The following is a 15,521-nucleotide window of genomic DNA, read 5'->3' as shown; positions in this document are numbered from 1 at the left end:
TGACTTCTTGGAGATTTGTTATTTTTATCAGGAATATTAGTTTATTGGTTATTCATTCAAGTAGGCTCTATTTAAACATTTCTGTAGCTTTGTTCAGGCTAAAAAGGTCTTGGCCATAATTGTCCTGACAGCTGTGGATCCAGTTATCCAATTGTATAAAAATCAAAGTATTACTCACAACCTTAAAGCTGAAAATTGATAAAATGGTGGACTAAAATTTAAACCTGGAAGTCAGAGAAGGAGAGAAAAAATTGTTTATTCCTAGAATGTTTATAAGGTGAAATTAATTTTAAATATTATTCATACTGTGATATATGCAGTGATGGTAGCTTCATAAATTAAATAAATCAATAAATGAAACCAAAATAAACCTCTTAGCTACTGTTTGCACTATATTCTAGTCTTATAGAATTATTCAAATATTTTTCCTCCTGTAAGTACGTCTAGAACTTGCTACATAGATGTGACCAATTTGTAGGGAAAATAGTTGTCTGGTAGGTTTAGTCACCTGTGACTTTCATAGCCAAAGAGTATGGCTGGCAAGTTGACCGGCTGCTGGTTCATATGTCACAAGTGGGACCAACAAAGCTGTGCTGACCCTTTATTGCTCTATTTGCCTGAGAAGAGTTCAAGGAGGGAAAGCACTATTATTTGACACTCTAATGCAGAACATTTTATCCACGTTCAGTTTGTCATTGAACAGGAAGGAAATGGAAATTTATTTGAAGTAAATGTGATAGGCTAAGAAAAGTATTGGCAATAGTGGAATATCTGTGCTGTGGTCACCTTTGGTTGATGGCTCTGATGCAGTTAGTCAAGATACAGGTAACATGCACTGCAGTAGAGCAGTACGGAAGCTGACAGTTGGAGATTCCTGCCAGGGGCATTTAAGATGTAAAATAGGATTAGGGCAACTGGGGATATGGAGAGAAAGAAGGGTGAATTCAGGGCGAGTATAATCCCTATCATCATAGGTGAGGGCTTTTTACAGACTCACTTGGGTGGTCAAGGCTTTCATAAGATAATAGGTCACAAATTCATTTGTGTTAACAGATAAGCTTGAGCCTGTGGAAGAAAGTGAAAACTTGAGAATAACTATGAGGTCCACTGCCCCCATAAAGTTGAATTTGCCACACACAGTAACTATGTCAAATGTCCTGAGCAAGTTATAGACTGACAAGGAATGAATTTAATTTTTTTTTCCCCCGGAAGCCTTAGGTTATTCTTTGCTCAGATATAAACTTAGAAAGGGCTTGAAGGAAGAAAGGGAAGGTGGCCATCTTATGTCAGATAGCCCTTCACTTTAGGTAATGACATGTCTGTGCTTGGCAGACTATTCTGCAGCTGAGAGAAAGGTTGCCCTATCTGTCACATGCATACCTTGTGTCAGAGCTCTAAAGAGTGAATTGCACTGAAGGTAGGCTTGTTGTCACAAGTTTCAGTTGCCTTTCAAGTGATGCCACATGTGTCCTGTTGCCCTCTGCTGAAGTTGAAAGAACCCTTTCCTTTTAAGTGTCACTGAAAATGTAGTTCAACCTTGAGAAGATGGTATGGCCTGCTGTTTCTGCTGACTCAGTGATTCCAGGTTATATTTTCACAATTTCAAAGTAAAAATGGAGGTTACATTCACCTTCATTTTTTCCTGTGTGCAATACAGTTTGAGGCTGGATTTTAAATGCAACCAGGCCTGGCCTTCTTATTTATGATGTTCTGGTTAGGAGGACACTGACAGTAGTGCCGAGCACACTGTACAAGCCAGAACAGGCCACCTGTTTTTTTACAAGCTGCATTGACTCTTAAGTATACAGAAGTTAAATTTATGTGTCTAATGTAAGTACTGACATACTCAAAATATACCTGCTTCATATATTTGGATTCAAGTTACTTAATATATCAACATTTTTACTATCATGTTTTATGGACCACCTCACTTGTGTAGTAATCTGCCTTCTTCAACTCCTACTGATTTGAGTAAAATCTGAACCTAAAATCTGTTTAGGAAGAAATAAAAGGATACATTAATTTTTTTGTGATAAATATATTTATTCATTGGATAAATAGTATTTGAAATTCCAGTGTGCTTGGTCTCACCATAAGTTCAGTTAATGCTTTTTGTAATAGGCAAGAGATGGGAGGAGGGGAAAATAGTTCTAAAAAAAAAGGAACCAGAAAAAAATCTAAAATAACCCCAAATAACTCATGTTAAATGTTTTCAGAAATATAGCTCTTTGAGTACAGGTGCAGTTAGCAGCAACATTGGAATTCTGTCAGAGGACCCTATTGTTTTGGATTGAGGTGGACAGGAATTTACTAGGCAGTCAAGCCACCATTTCTACAAACACCATCTGCCATAGAGGAATTTTTCCTCATGTAGATATACTGGGAAATCCTTGATCCTTCTTCCTTACTGCAGATGATATGCTCACTCATGTGCTTTGGTATTTGTGGATTCTGCCCAGCACCAGGTCACCTGTTAATAAGGCAGGTGACAGTGCTGGCTGTCACACAGAGCTCACCTCTTGTCAATGTCTCCAGCTCTGTGTGCAGCTGCCTGGCACTGACTTGGCACATGGGGGAGTCACTCAGTGATGGAGTGGAACCTGTATTCTTGTGTAGGCTATTTTTATTATACATTAATTCTTGAAAGTGCTTCTGCTAGTGTAAAGCAGAATTCATAGCGCATGTGAATCTTGAGAAGGCAGTCTTTACATGTAATATGGAAACATTAAAGGTGTTTTGGACTTATAGTGCTGCAGAATAACATGTTTGTAAATTTTTCTGTCAGTGGTGAAAACAGTGACTTAAGAAAAATAGGACAGAAAACTTTTGGCCACAATTAGTGTGCCTCACCTAAACTTTACGTGCAATTTGCCTAGTAGTATTTAGTTTTAGATAGAATATGAATAGCTACAAAATGATATTGACATCATGATGATTAAAATACCAACTTTTGTAAATAAGTATGTTAAGAAATCATTTGAATGTTTATAAATGCCAAATTTTGTTTCAGGCTCTTAAATATATACATATATAACATTAGATTTAATATAAAGATTAGTACATAGATACATGATTTTCAAGTACTCCTTGCAACCTTTCAGTACTTAAAGGGAGCTTATAAAAAAAGGGAGAGCAACTTTTTAAATGGGCAGATAGTGACATTACAAGGGGGGATGGTTTTAAACTAAAAAACTGGAGATTTAAAATAGTTGTTAGGAGAAAAATCTTTACTGTGGGGGTGATGAGGCACTGGAACAGGTTGTCAAGAGAAGCTGTGGAGGCCCCATCCCTTGTTCAGGGCCAGGTTGGGTGGATCTCTGAGCAACCTGGTCCAGGGGAAGGTGTCCCTGCCCATAGCAGGGGGGTTTGAACTAGATTATCTGTAAGGTCTGTTCGATGATGCTGTTGTTTTACTCAAATGGGTCAATGCTATGTCTGAGTACCTCTGTGCATGTATACATATATGTACATATGCATAGATGAAGAGCTGCTTTTTCTGAGACTAGAGGCATTTATTTTCCTTCAAGCCTGGAATCTGAAATTAAAACTGACTTGTATTTGTCATCTTGAAAGATGAAAATATGTTGCAATGTGCAGATGGAACATGTTCATATACTGTGGTGCTTATGGCAACAAATGTCTATGTTTCTAATGTAGCTTTGTGTCTACTCTTTTGCTATCCTATTTTTCCTCTTTCAGTTACAGAAAAAGTTTCCATGTGAAATAGAAATTAACAAATGTACTGGACCAAATAATGCTTTAAGTTAATGTTTTATGCATGTAGTGATAATTATAGTAAACCTTTCCTCAATATCTCTCCATTTGACTATATTATTGGCAGCATATTATGGAAAAGTTAATTAAAGACTTATTTATGAGTAATTGAAGATGTATTGTTATTATAAATTCAATTTTATAGATGACTATAAAGTATTTTCAAAATTTCTACTTTTTTTAGTGACCTGGTCAAAAGCAATTTCCTTTTTTTTTTTATTATGAAAAAAAAAGGACTTGCACAAGGAGAATGAAGATAGTTTTCAATCTCCTGAAACAATTTCCTGAAAAAATTAAAGCCACTTCATGGTAAGATGAGGCTGGAATTAACCTGAGAAGCAAAAAGTCCAATCTTATCTGATATTGGAAAACTTCTTTAATACATTTCAGGTACTGATCTTGCCTCATTTTTAAACTGGCTGAATTTGTCTTGCATGCTACTCTGAAAAACTGTATTCCTCCAAGACTGATTTTTGACTGATTTTGCATTGTTTCCCTCTTGCTTAGCTTCAGTTTAACACCACCAGTTGTTTCTTGTCTGGCCTTTTTTATGCCCAATGTTCGAATCTTGTACTGTTTCTCACTTTAGTTTTGAAGCTATTAACTTGGCAATGTCATCTGATAATGGGTTAAATGCCCAATGGAATTCCAGATATATTAGATCTACTTTTCCTTTTTTACTCTGTGAAAGAAATTATGTACTGCGTGACACCTTAATAAAATCAAATCAAATGCATTTACTTCTTTTCCTTTCAACCATTTCAATTTGAATTAGCAAATTTTTACCTCTGGAAGTCAGCCTAGGCTTGAGTTGCAGTTGGTTTTGATTTTTTCCTGCTTTCTTAAATAATTACATTACTTTGTAATGTCTGTTTAGAAATTGCAACCCCCAGCCTGATAGAATAACAAAGTCTGGGATTACCTCTGTTTACTTCAGTTTTGGACTGGGGATGATATAGTGCATCATGAGACGCAGAGAATACTGTATTATGCAAGTTCTCCTTAACCATGATCCCTGAGAAGAACACCATTCTTATTGAAAACAGGGCAGATATAATGTTTTTCTCTGTGGAGATCACTTCTATTCCAATCCATCCTAACTGCAAAGCTGGTGAGTATTGAAGTCAAAACTATCCAGTTGTCCTGTACAGTGTTTTGTTGAACCATACCGTTCAGTACAAAAAATTGTTGAAATTGGGATTCTCAAAATTTTGTTTATCAGTGGTCTGTTCATGTTTTCTTTATAAGCTTTTTGCATACTCATTGTATTCTTTAAAATGAAAAAACTGTTATGGTCTGGATACAGTTTTAACAATTGAAAATGAGTAATACCTCCCAGCTAGTGCTCATTGACCCTCCTTTGAGCAGGGGTTTTTGCTACATGATAGGGAGTAAGAATCTGTCTCTGCTTTTGACACTGACTGCCCTTAAGCTCACTTGCAAATACTGTTCTTCCTCAAAATAGCCACAAAATCATTGTTTTTTTAAGCAAACTTATTGTTTTCAACCACGAGCTTTAGCCTTTCTATACTGTGAGAAATTAATTTTGTTAAATCCAGAACAGATTTTATGTGATTCATATTCACAGACCAAAAAAAAAAAAAAAATCCGTTTCCTTGCTTTTCATATTAGGTCTGTTTTGCCAGTGAGAACAGATTTAGCTTTTTGATTGGACTGTTTCCAAGATGCACTGAAGAAATGATATAAAATTCTCAATTTTACAATCAGCTTTTAAACCTAGATTAAGATATTTGAAGAGAAAGAGATTGCAGAGTTAGTGAAATTATAGGATAACTCAGTTGAGAACCCCTCAAAATTTCATTTAGTGTAAATAGAGAAAAGAAAGCTGAAATAAATGCAAAGCTGGCAGCTTTTATTTTATATATATGTAATATTTCTGATCACGGAACATATGATTAGAATGGGCACAAAGAGAAAAGTATTACTTAGTGGCATGAGCTGTAGTGAAAACTAACTGAATTCTGGACCTACCAGGCATGGGAAAGAAAGAATTTTAATGAATTGTTTTGAACAAGTGATGTTGAGGCATCCTAGAGAGGGATTTGCATAGGTGGCCAAGAACTCAATTTTCCTATGGTTCAGCAACCTTTTCACCAAAACAAAGGACTTTTAAAGGATTGTATCTGCCAATGTAAAGCTCAGTAGTTACTTGAGATCTGTGTTTCATTTCCCTCGTCTGGTTTTTCAGCAGTCAGCAGAGAAAATTAGTGCTTTTATTTAACCTAATACAGTTTAACATTTTTCTGCATAATTATGCAGCCCCTCCAGAAAGTACTAGATGGCCCCTTGAGCAGAATGAGGATCACTGCCCAATCTTAACACTTTAGAGTGTTACAGCTTTTCTAATTTGAAGTGCTTTGAGATTGCAGTAGGTAGAATTTGGTTTTCACAAGTAAGCTATCTCAGCAGTTGAATTCTTCTATTAAATGGTTCTGAGATATGAACTTAGTGGTGCCATAAGTGACAGATAAACTCATCTCTTAAATTTTTACAAGAGATAAAAGCATATAGCTCAGCCTCCTGCATTCTTTTTCAACACAAGAACCTGTAATATTTGTGAAGTCACTTTTCTAGTACATTAGGGACACATTTGCACTGGAAAATTTTGGAATAATTCAGTATCAAGCAGCTTTCACTACTTGTCCCATTTACTCTCGGCTTTGGTCTCTCAAGTTCGTGGGGAGAAAGATGGTCTTTTTGGCAGCTTAAAGGAATAATAATCTGGAAGTTCAGACATGTGCTTTTGTTATTCATGAGTACACGAAGGATCGGGAAATCACAAAGTTCTCTTGCCAAGTTTTAAGTCAGTATTGAAATGCGTGGATTATGTACATATATCAAGATTAAAAGATTCAATATTTATCTTGTGAAACTTCATGTTCTGGGTGTCTCTATTTAAGTAGAAAGATGATTTCATCCTTTTGTTAACAAAACAATTTCAAAGTATTGGTTTGGTTATCAAGTAACTTTCCCAACATTTTGTATTGTAATATTCTTCTAATAAATATGATTAAAAATATTATTGCTTTCAGTATTACTAGTATGATATCTGGAAGATATTTTCTTCAAAATTCTACAAAGATATCCTTTTACTCTTTAGGAATATTCTCTTTAATGCCTGCACACAATTTAAAAAATATAATGTATTTTTTACATCTGTCTTTACCAAATGTCTGACCTATGAACCTGGTTTTACATATGTAATGTCTCCTGTGTTGTATTTCTTCTGGTAGGCAATGAATAATGGAAAAACTATGATTTTCATAGGGATCTGATTCTCGTTTTCCCCTCTGAGCCTTAGTGGTGGAAAAAGCCAGAATAAAAAGAATCTGCTTACAGCAAAGCTCCAAATCTGTCTAAAGGTTATGTTTGTTTTTTGTCAGCTCACATTAATATAACTTTAGTCATTTTCAGTAATAAATGTGTGATTAAAGGTGATCCATATAGCTAAATAGCTGTTATTACCATGTACCATTTTAGTTACTTGGATAATTTGTCAACTCTGTATGCAAACAGACAGTTTACAAATAAGAAATTTCACTCCCATAGTTATAATCATAAATCACTACCAATTGTTCATGGGTTGATCCAGCTGCTTAGCACCCACCTAACAGGTCCAATTACCTTTACATTCATCTAACATTTTATGTTATGAAATAATTTTCTGCTGCCTTTATGTTCATGCACTGAAATGTAAATGTAACACTTATCACTTCTTACATATGTGATTCTTGGTACTGCTTCTAGCAAACCTGTGTTTCTGTATTGCCTGGTGTTTCTGGTGGTATCAGTTATTAACTTCTGCAGTTATGTGTATACTACTCTGTAACAATCTCCAAGTCATCAACATCACAGATTAAGGTTATTTCAAATACAGAACTGGAGGCACCATCCTGAGCTGTAGTCCAGTTCCTCAAAACTGGAATTAACATCAGCTCTTTCTAATAAACTTACCAAACAGCCTTCTAAGAGCAGAACAAGTATAGTTTTGCCACCTCAACTCAAATTGGATGGGACTGGGGATTGGCTGTTTCCGTGATGTTTCAATACATTTTTTTAAGTTCCAGCAAAAATTTCAATGACTAGTATGAACTTGTTTGTTCTTGTCCCACCTGTGAGCTTCCCCTGACTATTTCTTTTTCTCCTAGTTTTTGGCCTTGCAACATTATAAAAGCCACTTGTGCTCCCTTCTCAGACTTCGATTGTCTCATCTAAATTCACCAAACTCTTCTAATTTCATCTTCTATCAGATTTTGTTTTCTCTCTTAAAAAAGAGAATTAGCTAAACAAATTCTGAAGTTAGCCCAGCTTTAAGTTGGGACCAGACCAAATGATGCCAGAAGTCATTCAAACCTAAGTTACCCTATGATTATTCCTCCTTCCTCTCAACAGAAAATTATCTTTTAAACAGTCTTTTGAACATCTATTAAGCTCAGCTTTTTAAGTGTACACCTCAAATCGTTTACTTAATCCTCCCATTAAAATGATCAACAAAATCTTTCCTGCTTCCTGCAGAATCTTCTCCTGTTTTGTGGCAATGTTTCATGTCCATACATCTGGTGAAGAATGCAGAAATAAAAGACAACATACATTTAAGGTATAGGTGACTATCATGCAGTCTCTTGCATGATATGTCAGTTGTCAAAATCCAGACAATATATTGATGTTAAGAATATTCTCTGTTAGTTATATGGAGGACTTTATGCCACTGTGGAGGCGCAGTAGGAGTTTGCATCTGGCCCCAACAGGCATAAGCTGCAGGAAACGAAGTAGCAAAACCATTAGCTAAGTAGAAAGAAGAAACATCCTGGCTCTGTATTTTTTTCTGTAGGGGGGAGAAGGAATGGAAAGAAAAGGAGAGAATTGTTTACATGGAAAGAGGCGAAGGTGAAGAGCCCTGTGAAGGGGGGTTTCTTGGAAGGAGGTGAGTAAAGCTAATGTGAAGAGTCTGTAGAGGAGAAGGGCTGGGAAGGGCTCTGATGTGTGATTTCACAGAAAGACATGCTTTGTGTGTGTGTGTACTGGGAATTTCCTGCATGGAATACACTTTCTTCAAGATAGAGGCCGTCTGGCTTCTGTCTGCATTATTTCCCTAAGGAAGTACTGAATTTAAAATGAATCATCCCCTCAAAACCTAGAGGAAATCACTTTCTATTAGTTACCAGGGACAACACAGAACAAATACTGTAGCTGAAACAGTCACATAAAAGTGTGATCATACTTTATATAATTTACCTAAAACAATGGTCAGCATGTGGTGCTTGGCTTGATCTCCATGTTAAGGCTTAAGTCTTCTGCCGAAGGGGTACCCTTGTGCAGTTTGTTGATATTGAGAAGATGAGGAGCTTCATGTTCCTAGTGTGTTTTATTACCTGCTCTAGCCGTTAGCTATCCCAGGAGCAACTATTGCAATAGTCATGTACAGAAGTAGGTTTCCTTAAAGGAATTTCATTTATATTATGCCATATTTATTTGGAAATTAATATTATGGTACCAAAGACCAGAACCAAAAAGATACTGAAAAGGTGTGTTGTAATGCTTATTTTTAGGTGACTGTCTCCATGGGTTGGATTAAGTTCCTATAGTGGTAATATAATGCATAGGGAACTACGTGCCTCAAAAAAGAATCGATCTCAATTCACTGAATTTTTCTTACCCAACGTCAAAAAGCTGACCAGTTTGTTTAAGGTACCTTACATGAAATTCACTCTCAGCCCTTGATCTTCAGTAGCTTTTTCTGTTCCACTGGGAAACTGCCTTTCCTTATATGAGTGCTACGGTCCGTACTCTTTCTCTGAAGAAATCTTTCAAAACTTGATGTGAAGAGAAGGTAACCGTGGTTGTGTCTTTTATAATGGAGTTTCTTACCTAAAATACTGTGTTATTTTCTATACAGGATTGAGGTTTTAACAGAAAAGACAGGGAATAGCCTGATGGTTACATTCAACTTAGATACTGCTTTTATTTCTCGCAAGTGAATAAATTTTTATATCTAGTTCTATCACATTGTGCACAAGTGCTTTAATAGCTGAGCTGTTGGGGTAAGAGGGAGGAGAGAAAGAAGAAAGCAGACCTCATTTTATCTTTCAGGGTGTTGTACTGTTTTCTTTAAAGCATGACAACCATGATCATACTTTCTGTGCAATGCTGTCAATAAGGCATGCTTGAAGAACAGTTTTATGGGTACTGATAGACTGTGCTGGGATTTAGGCAGCAGTCTGCTCTGTTGCCTCAGGGCAGAGAGGATTCTACCTCTCCATTATTGATTTCTCTAATTTCTATTTCTGATTCATTTCTTGAGCACTTAAGTTCTTTCCAGATACTATTTTAGGTACTTGTTTGGTTTGGATCAGATCCAAATACTAGCACTGGGACTGAAGGAATATCATAGTACACTGCTATCGAAACTCCTATATTGTGGAGAAGTGACAAAATTTAAAATTTAAAGGAGGCTGGGCAGCAATCTCATTGCTCTCTGCAGCTTCCTGAGGGGAGAGGGAGGTACTGAGCATTTCTGCCTGGGATCCAGTGACAGGACATCTGGGAACAGTTCAAAGCTGCAGCCGGGAAGATTCAGACTGGGCATCAAGAAGCATTTTTTTACCAGCATTTTGATGGTCAGCCAATGGAAGAGGATCCTAGAGAGGTGGTCAATGCCCTAAGCCTGTCAGGGTTTTAAGAGACATTTGAACAGTGCCTTTGGTCAGCCCTGAAGTGGTTGGGAAGTTGGACTCAATGGTCTTTTTAGGTCCTTTGAAACTGAAATTCTTTAATTCTATTCCTAACGTGCTCCGGTATAGGTTCCTAATTTTTGGAAATTTTTCTTTTCTCAAATGAAAACAGGTTTGAAGCAAACAGAAAGAACTATTATTAGCAGGAATTCAGCCTTGAGCTAATTCCTTCTTTTTGTGTACCAATATCCTTTTTTTTAGTTAATTAATAATAATAAATTACAAAATTAAGTAATTTGGTTTGATATTAACTTCTCTAAATAAAAATAAAAGAGTGATTGTATTGATTCAGAACTGGAGTCCATCTAGCCCAGTATCCTGTCCAGAATACATCGAGGCATGAAATGGACACCAAGGGAAGATTGAGAACAGGGCAATCGCATAGTACTTGTTTCCTTAATGCTGTTATTGCTTCCAAGTTTAAAGTTAAATAAAATACAGCACATACATGTTGCCCTGCAAATTCTTTTCCTTGGAACAGTAAAGCTTCACTGGCTTCCACTGTGAAAGGATTCTCTGTGTTCACTGTTACACCAATAACTGTCTGCAGAACTGAAATTAAAGGGAACTGGCTGGTACTGGAAGCTCAGTAGCAAGTGTTCTGTCTCTAGGTGGCTAAGTTCATTCAAAACTAAAGTAAATGGGTTTTGGGGGGTTGGTCTGTGTGGATTGAATTCAGTAACAAAATAAAATTTAGTATAATTGATACTATTGTAGACAATTTCAGGACGAATGGTCAAAGACTTCAGGGAAACAGACTGTGTTATGCTCTGTCCATTAAGTAACAGCCTTTGCTGCCCCCATTGCAAGTACTTAAGCAGTGACTTTGTGGAATGCAAGATTACTGCTGGCTTTCAGTGCATACTCCATACTTAAATAATGCTCTTAGTGGTGTAGCACCTGAACTTTAAATCACATTTAAATAAGAAGAAATAGAATAGTTTTATTAAGCACAATCAGTGTAGGGAAATTGAATATAAATAGGACTGGAGCAGTTTAAAACATGTTTTTAAAGGAAAAATCTTGTCTGTAAATTTCTGCAAGTATTAAATGCAGAGGAAAGCATTGATTTGAGAGTTATCTGGAAATTTGGCTGCAGATATTTCCCTGCATCATTGAAAAGAAGTAAAAAACTTTCATAGCATAGCCACAAAGTTCTGCTATTGATTTTTTAAAACCTAGGGAATAACAATAATTTGTCTGGGAAAAAAATTAGACAGTTCTCTTTCCCCATAGGAACTTGAAGCGAGGCTTTTCTAATAAAGGTGGGAGTTAACCCACCTGAATGGTTTTCTGGCATCTACAGCTAAGAACTTTGTCATCATTTTAAAAGTCGGTTTGAAGTTCACAAGGTACAAAAGAGCAGTCATCAGTAAAATATGTGGGTGTATTGTTTCTTTATTTTGGTTTGTTGAATTTTTTTTTTTTTACATTTTTCAGGATCATTGAGGGGATTGGATGGAGTTTGTTGAAACATCAAAAGGACTTCTTGATAGGGTAACCAAGTTGATAACACAACTGACTAATAGAGTGCTATTAAATATTGGAGAGAAGTTAGCATGTCACATTGACAGAAGTGAAGGAAGTGACTACTAAAGTCAGAGATTTTGAAATGATTTTAAGTTGACCACAAACAAAAAGTTGCTATTGAGGTTTTTTTTCCCATGGTAATTTATTTAAGGGCTGGTACTTTTGCATGGGATTATTTAATGTAAAATATATTCTTAGGTTGTTTGTTTCTTTTTTCTCTGCCACATAGTTGATACTAAAAGTTGTTTACTATTTTGCAGATAACCTGAAGTGTACTACTGATTTAAAATCTGCTTCTCCTTTGCTTTAGATGGAATATTAACTTTTCAACCTCCTTACTTTTTGTGAAATGCTTCTGAATCCTTTTTCTTTCACCTTCCACAACCAGAAAAACAATTTAAAAGTCAGTGAGCCAGTATCTGCCTGTAATTATATACAGCAATGTTTGTGTGGCTCTGTTGTAGAAATAATTGAAAAGATCATGTGCTGATAAAACTCCTCATAAAATCCTTTCATACCTTTTCTACAGTAGTGTTAGATATAATTTCATTAATTATTTTAGATATAATTTCATTGTTTTAGAAAACAATAAAAAGATATATTTTTCATTGTAGCAGATAGCTATAGCACTTTCTCAAAAAATGAATGACAACTGTAAACTGAATGCACACAAAGGAGAAGCACACAAACATTTCTTGGATAATTAAAGGAATATAAAAGTGTGAATTTGCCCTGGCAGCCTGTGTGCAGGCTCTGTGATAAACTAAGGGTGTGCCAGAGACAGTGAATAAAAGAAGACTTACATCCTTACATTCTTAGCAAAAACTGAGTTTCTCTGTGGTGTTTTTCTGAGGAGCACTAAGGCAGAGGACTTGCATAACCTAATGATATGACCCGCTGTGTATGTGCACTGATGTATATTGGTGCATGGGATAAAAAAAAAAGAATTTCTGCAGGCTGCATAATAAATACTATGGTAGGAGTGTGTACAGTGTGGTGAACCTCCTTGCTATCAAGGCATTCTGAAGCTATCAAGGCATTCATCTAAAGGGAGTCAGGTCTCACATTGGAACATGTAATGTCTAAAACTAAACCCAAACGATACTGCAATACTGCTGTGACAAGGTAGGGTACAAAAATGTGTACGTTGGGCTGGGGGTTTGGTGTAACTTACCTTTGCCTCACCATTGTTCCTGCTGCCAGTGGCACAGGCACACTTCCAATTCCTAGGAGTTCAGCTGAGTCCAAAGCACCCTTGCTCCTCCCCAGCACCTGCTTTGAAAGTAAATCCTTGGGTGTTGGTACAGGCCCTGTGGCAATGCTGTTTGAGAATGTCTCAGGCAGCTTTTCCTCCGCCAAAGTACTCAACAGTATTCCCCACCTCTGGGTTATCTCCCATGAGGATTCTGGTTATTTTTATAGAAATGTGGCTGGTGAGCATGGTCCAGGAAAGCAATATTTTGGTGTCACTTGGAGCATTCAGTTGTATGCCATCAAAACTGCTTTTGACTCCTGTAAATCGTGGAGAGAGGTGTTTGATGGTCTTTTGTAGCTCATCTTGTTCTGCTGGTGCTGGCTGTCTCCACAGAGCCCATCTTACCATGCTTTTTTAACTTGACTTGAGGTGCAGGAAAAAATAATGAAGGCTCCCTAAAACCTGATTTGTTGATTGTTTATAGACATACTATAGTTCAGGTGGGGATTTTTCTGGGACTTTTTTTTTTTGTACCTGAAAAGGGATAAACTTGATGTAAATAGATGCTGGTAGTAGTCAGACATCCTTTGTTGGCTATAGAAACTCTGCATTTTCACAATTAACACTAAGAACTAAACATGTAACAATATTCTTTTTTTGTTTAGTCAAGTGTTTTGGTTTGTTGGTTGGTTTTTAGCATTATCTTCTCATTCCTAAATTATTCTGCTTCCCTGGGATTTTCCTTCAACACATCTTATTTTACAAAGACAATATAAGTATAGAAGAATCAAGTTTTGCGTAGTTGAATCATGATGGAGGATTCTTTATATCACTCAAATAGAATTAAGTAGAATGTTAGCCTTATTTGTACCTAAAACATTTGAAGTAGATACAGGATGCAACGGTTACCAATAATAAAGGAAGAATACAGCAAATAAATCATAATTATTCTTCTGGTTTTGAATTAAGGGAGGTAATAATTCTACTTGTTTGAGTTCTCAACTCATTAATATTTTATGCTAGTATTTTCTAATACTAAACTAGTGTAATTCTGGTTAAAATTCCCTCCTCAAACTCTTAAGGTGGGTCCAGGTTTCCATATTTCAGGACATCTTGATTAAGTATTTTATTGCTCAGCTTCCTCAGTCAAAGATGCTAGAGTTTGCAAGCTTATATAATGAGACATAGGAATATGCAGAAAAGTGGTTGATAATGAATTTAAAACTTTTTCTTTAGAAAAACTATAAATCAAAAAACTTTTTGCTGAAAAATTTATTAGGAGAGTACTCTGTTAATTATTATTTTTTGTCTTTTCATGTATTTGATGGGAGTGCATAGTCAGTTGTACTGATCTCTTGTGAAGCTGGAAAACATCTAAAAGGAAAGGACAAAAAAGTGCACCCTTTTATTCACTCGAGCAGATTTGGCACAGTTCTGTGACAGCCTAAAGGCTCCCTGCACAGACACGTCGGGTTGCTTCAGTCAAGAATATTTTTCAGGCCAAAAGCAGGAAAAGCTCAGTTAAAAAAAAAAAAAAAAGTAAACAATATAAAAAAGCAAAGTATATAAATTTAAACTATGGCAAATTCTAATAAAGTTTTTTCTAGGGAAACCCTTTAGATGTTTCTCTGCAAGGGTGAGGCATTGGTTTGTAACTTAGAAATGGCAGCTTAGTATGCAACTATACTGGATTGTTCAAAAGCTAAAGATCATGAATTTACTAGGGAAAATAGCACTCTTTTCATACCAGAATATATTGATATCCTTGTAGGAGCAAATACAATTTTAATAGGGAATCCAACCATTAACCTAACTCTGCCAAGTTCACCACTAAACCATATCCCCAGGTGCCACATCTACACATCTTTTAAATACCTCTGGGGATGGTCACTCCACCACTTCCCTTGGCAGCCTGTTTCATAGTCTACATACACCAAGAAGGTAGCGTTTGGATAAAAGTTTTGGTGGTAGATCTGTTACCTTGACTATAAGAGTTACATTATTTATTAAAAGACCATTACAGTAGCGATGAGGAGATGCATGACTATGCTTTACGGAGTCCCTTCCAATTCAGCATATTCTGTGATTCTGTAATTAAAACTTGAAAAGCCAAAATGTAGTAAAAATTTATTGCAATCCTAAGATTAATATGAATACATTATAATGTTCCTATGGAAGTCAGATGAGTGATATTAGGGATCACTACTAATTAACCACAAGTGATTCATTGAACATAATGAACTTAGTTACATTTTGTACAAGTTTACTGC

General features: G+C 36.1%; 1 protein-coding gene across 1 annotated transcript in view; it reads left to right on the top strand.

Annotated features, from left to right (window-relative positions):
- The window catches only part of LOC115307331 (catenin delta-2-like), a 362,256-nt gene that overhangs the window by 310,910 nt on the left and 35,825 nt on the right, over positions 1–15,521 (top strand). Inside the window, exon 4 of the mRNA XM_029958906.1 lies at positions 8,627–8,719. Within this exon, the coding sequence (XP_029814766.1) occupies positions 8,627–8,719 (93 nt within the window). The remainder of the gene's footprint in view (positions 1–8,626; positions 8,720–15,521) is intronic.

The sequence above is a fragment of the Manacus vitellinus genome, unplaced genomic scaffold, assembly GCF_001715985.3.
Source record: "Manacus vitellinus isolate BGI_N305 unplaced genomic scaffold, ASM171598v3 scaffold_17_pilon, whole genome shotgun sequence".
Lineage (NCBI taxonomy): Eukaryota > Metazoa > Chordata > Aves > Passeriformes > Pipridae > Manacus > Manacus vitellinus.
The sequence above is the reverse complement of the archived record's forward strand: the minus strand, read 5'-3'. Positions and strand labels throughout refer to the sequence as shown.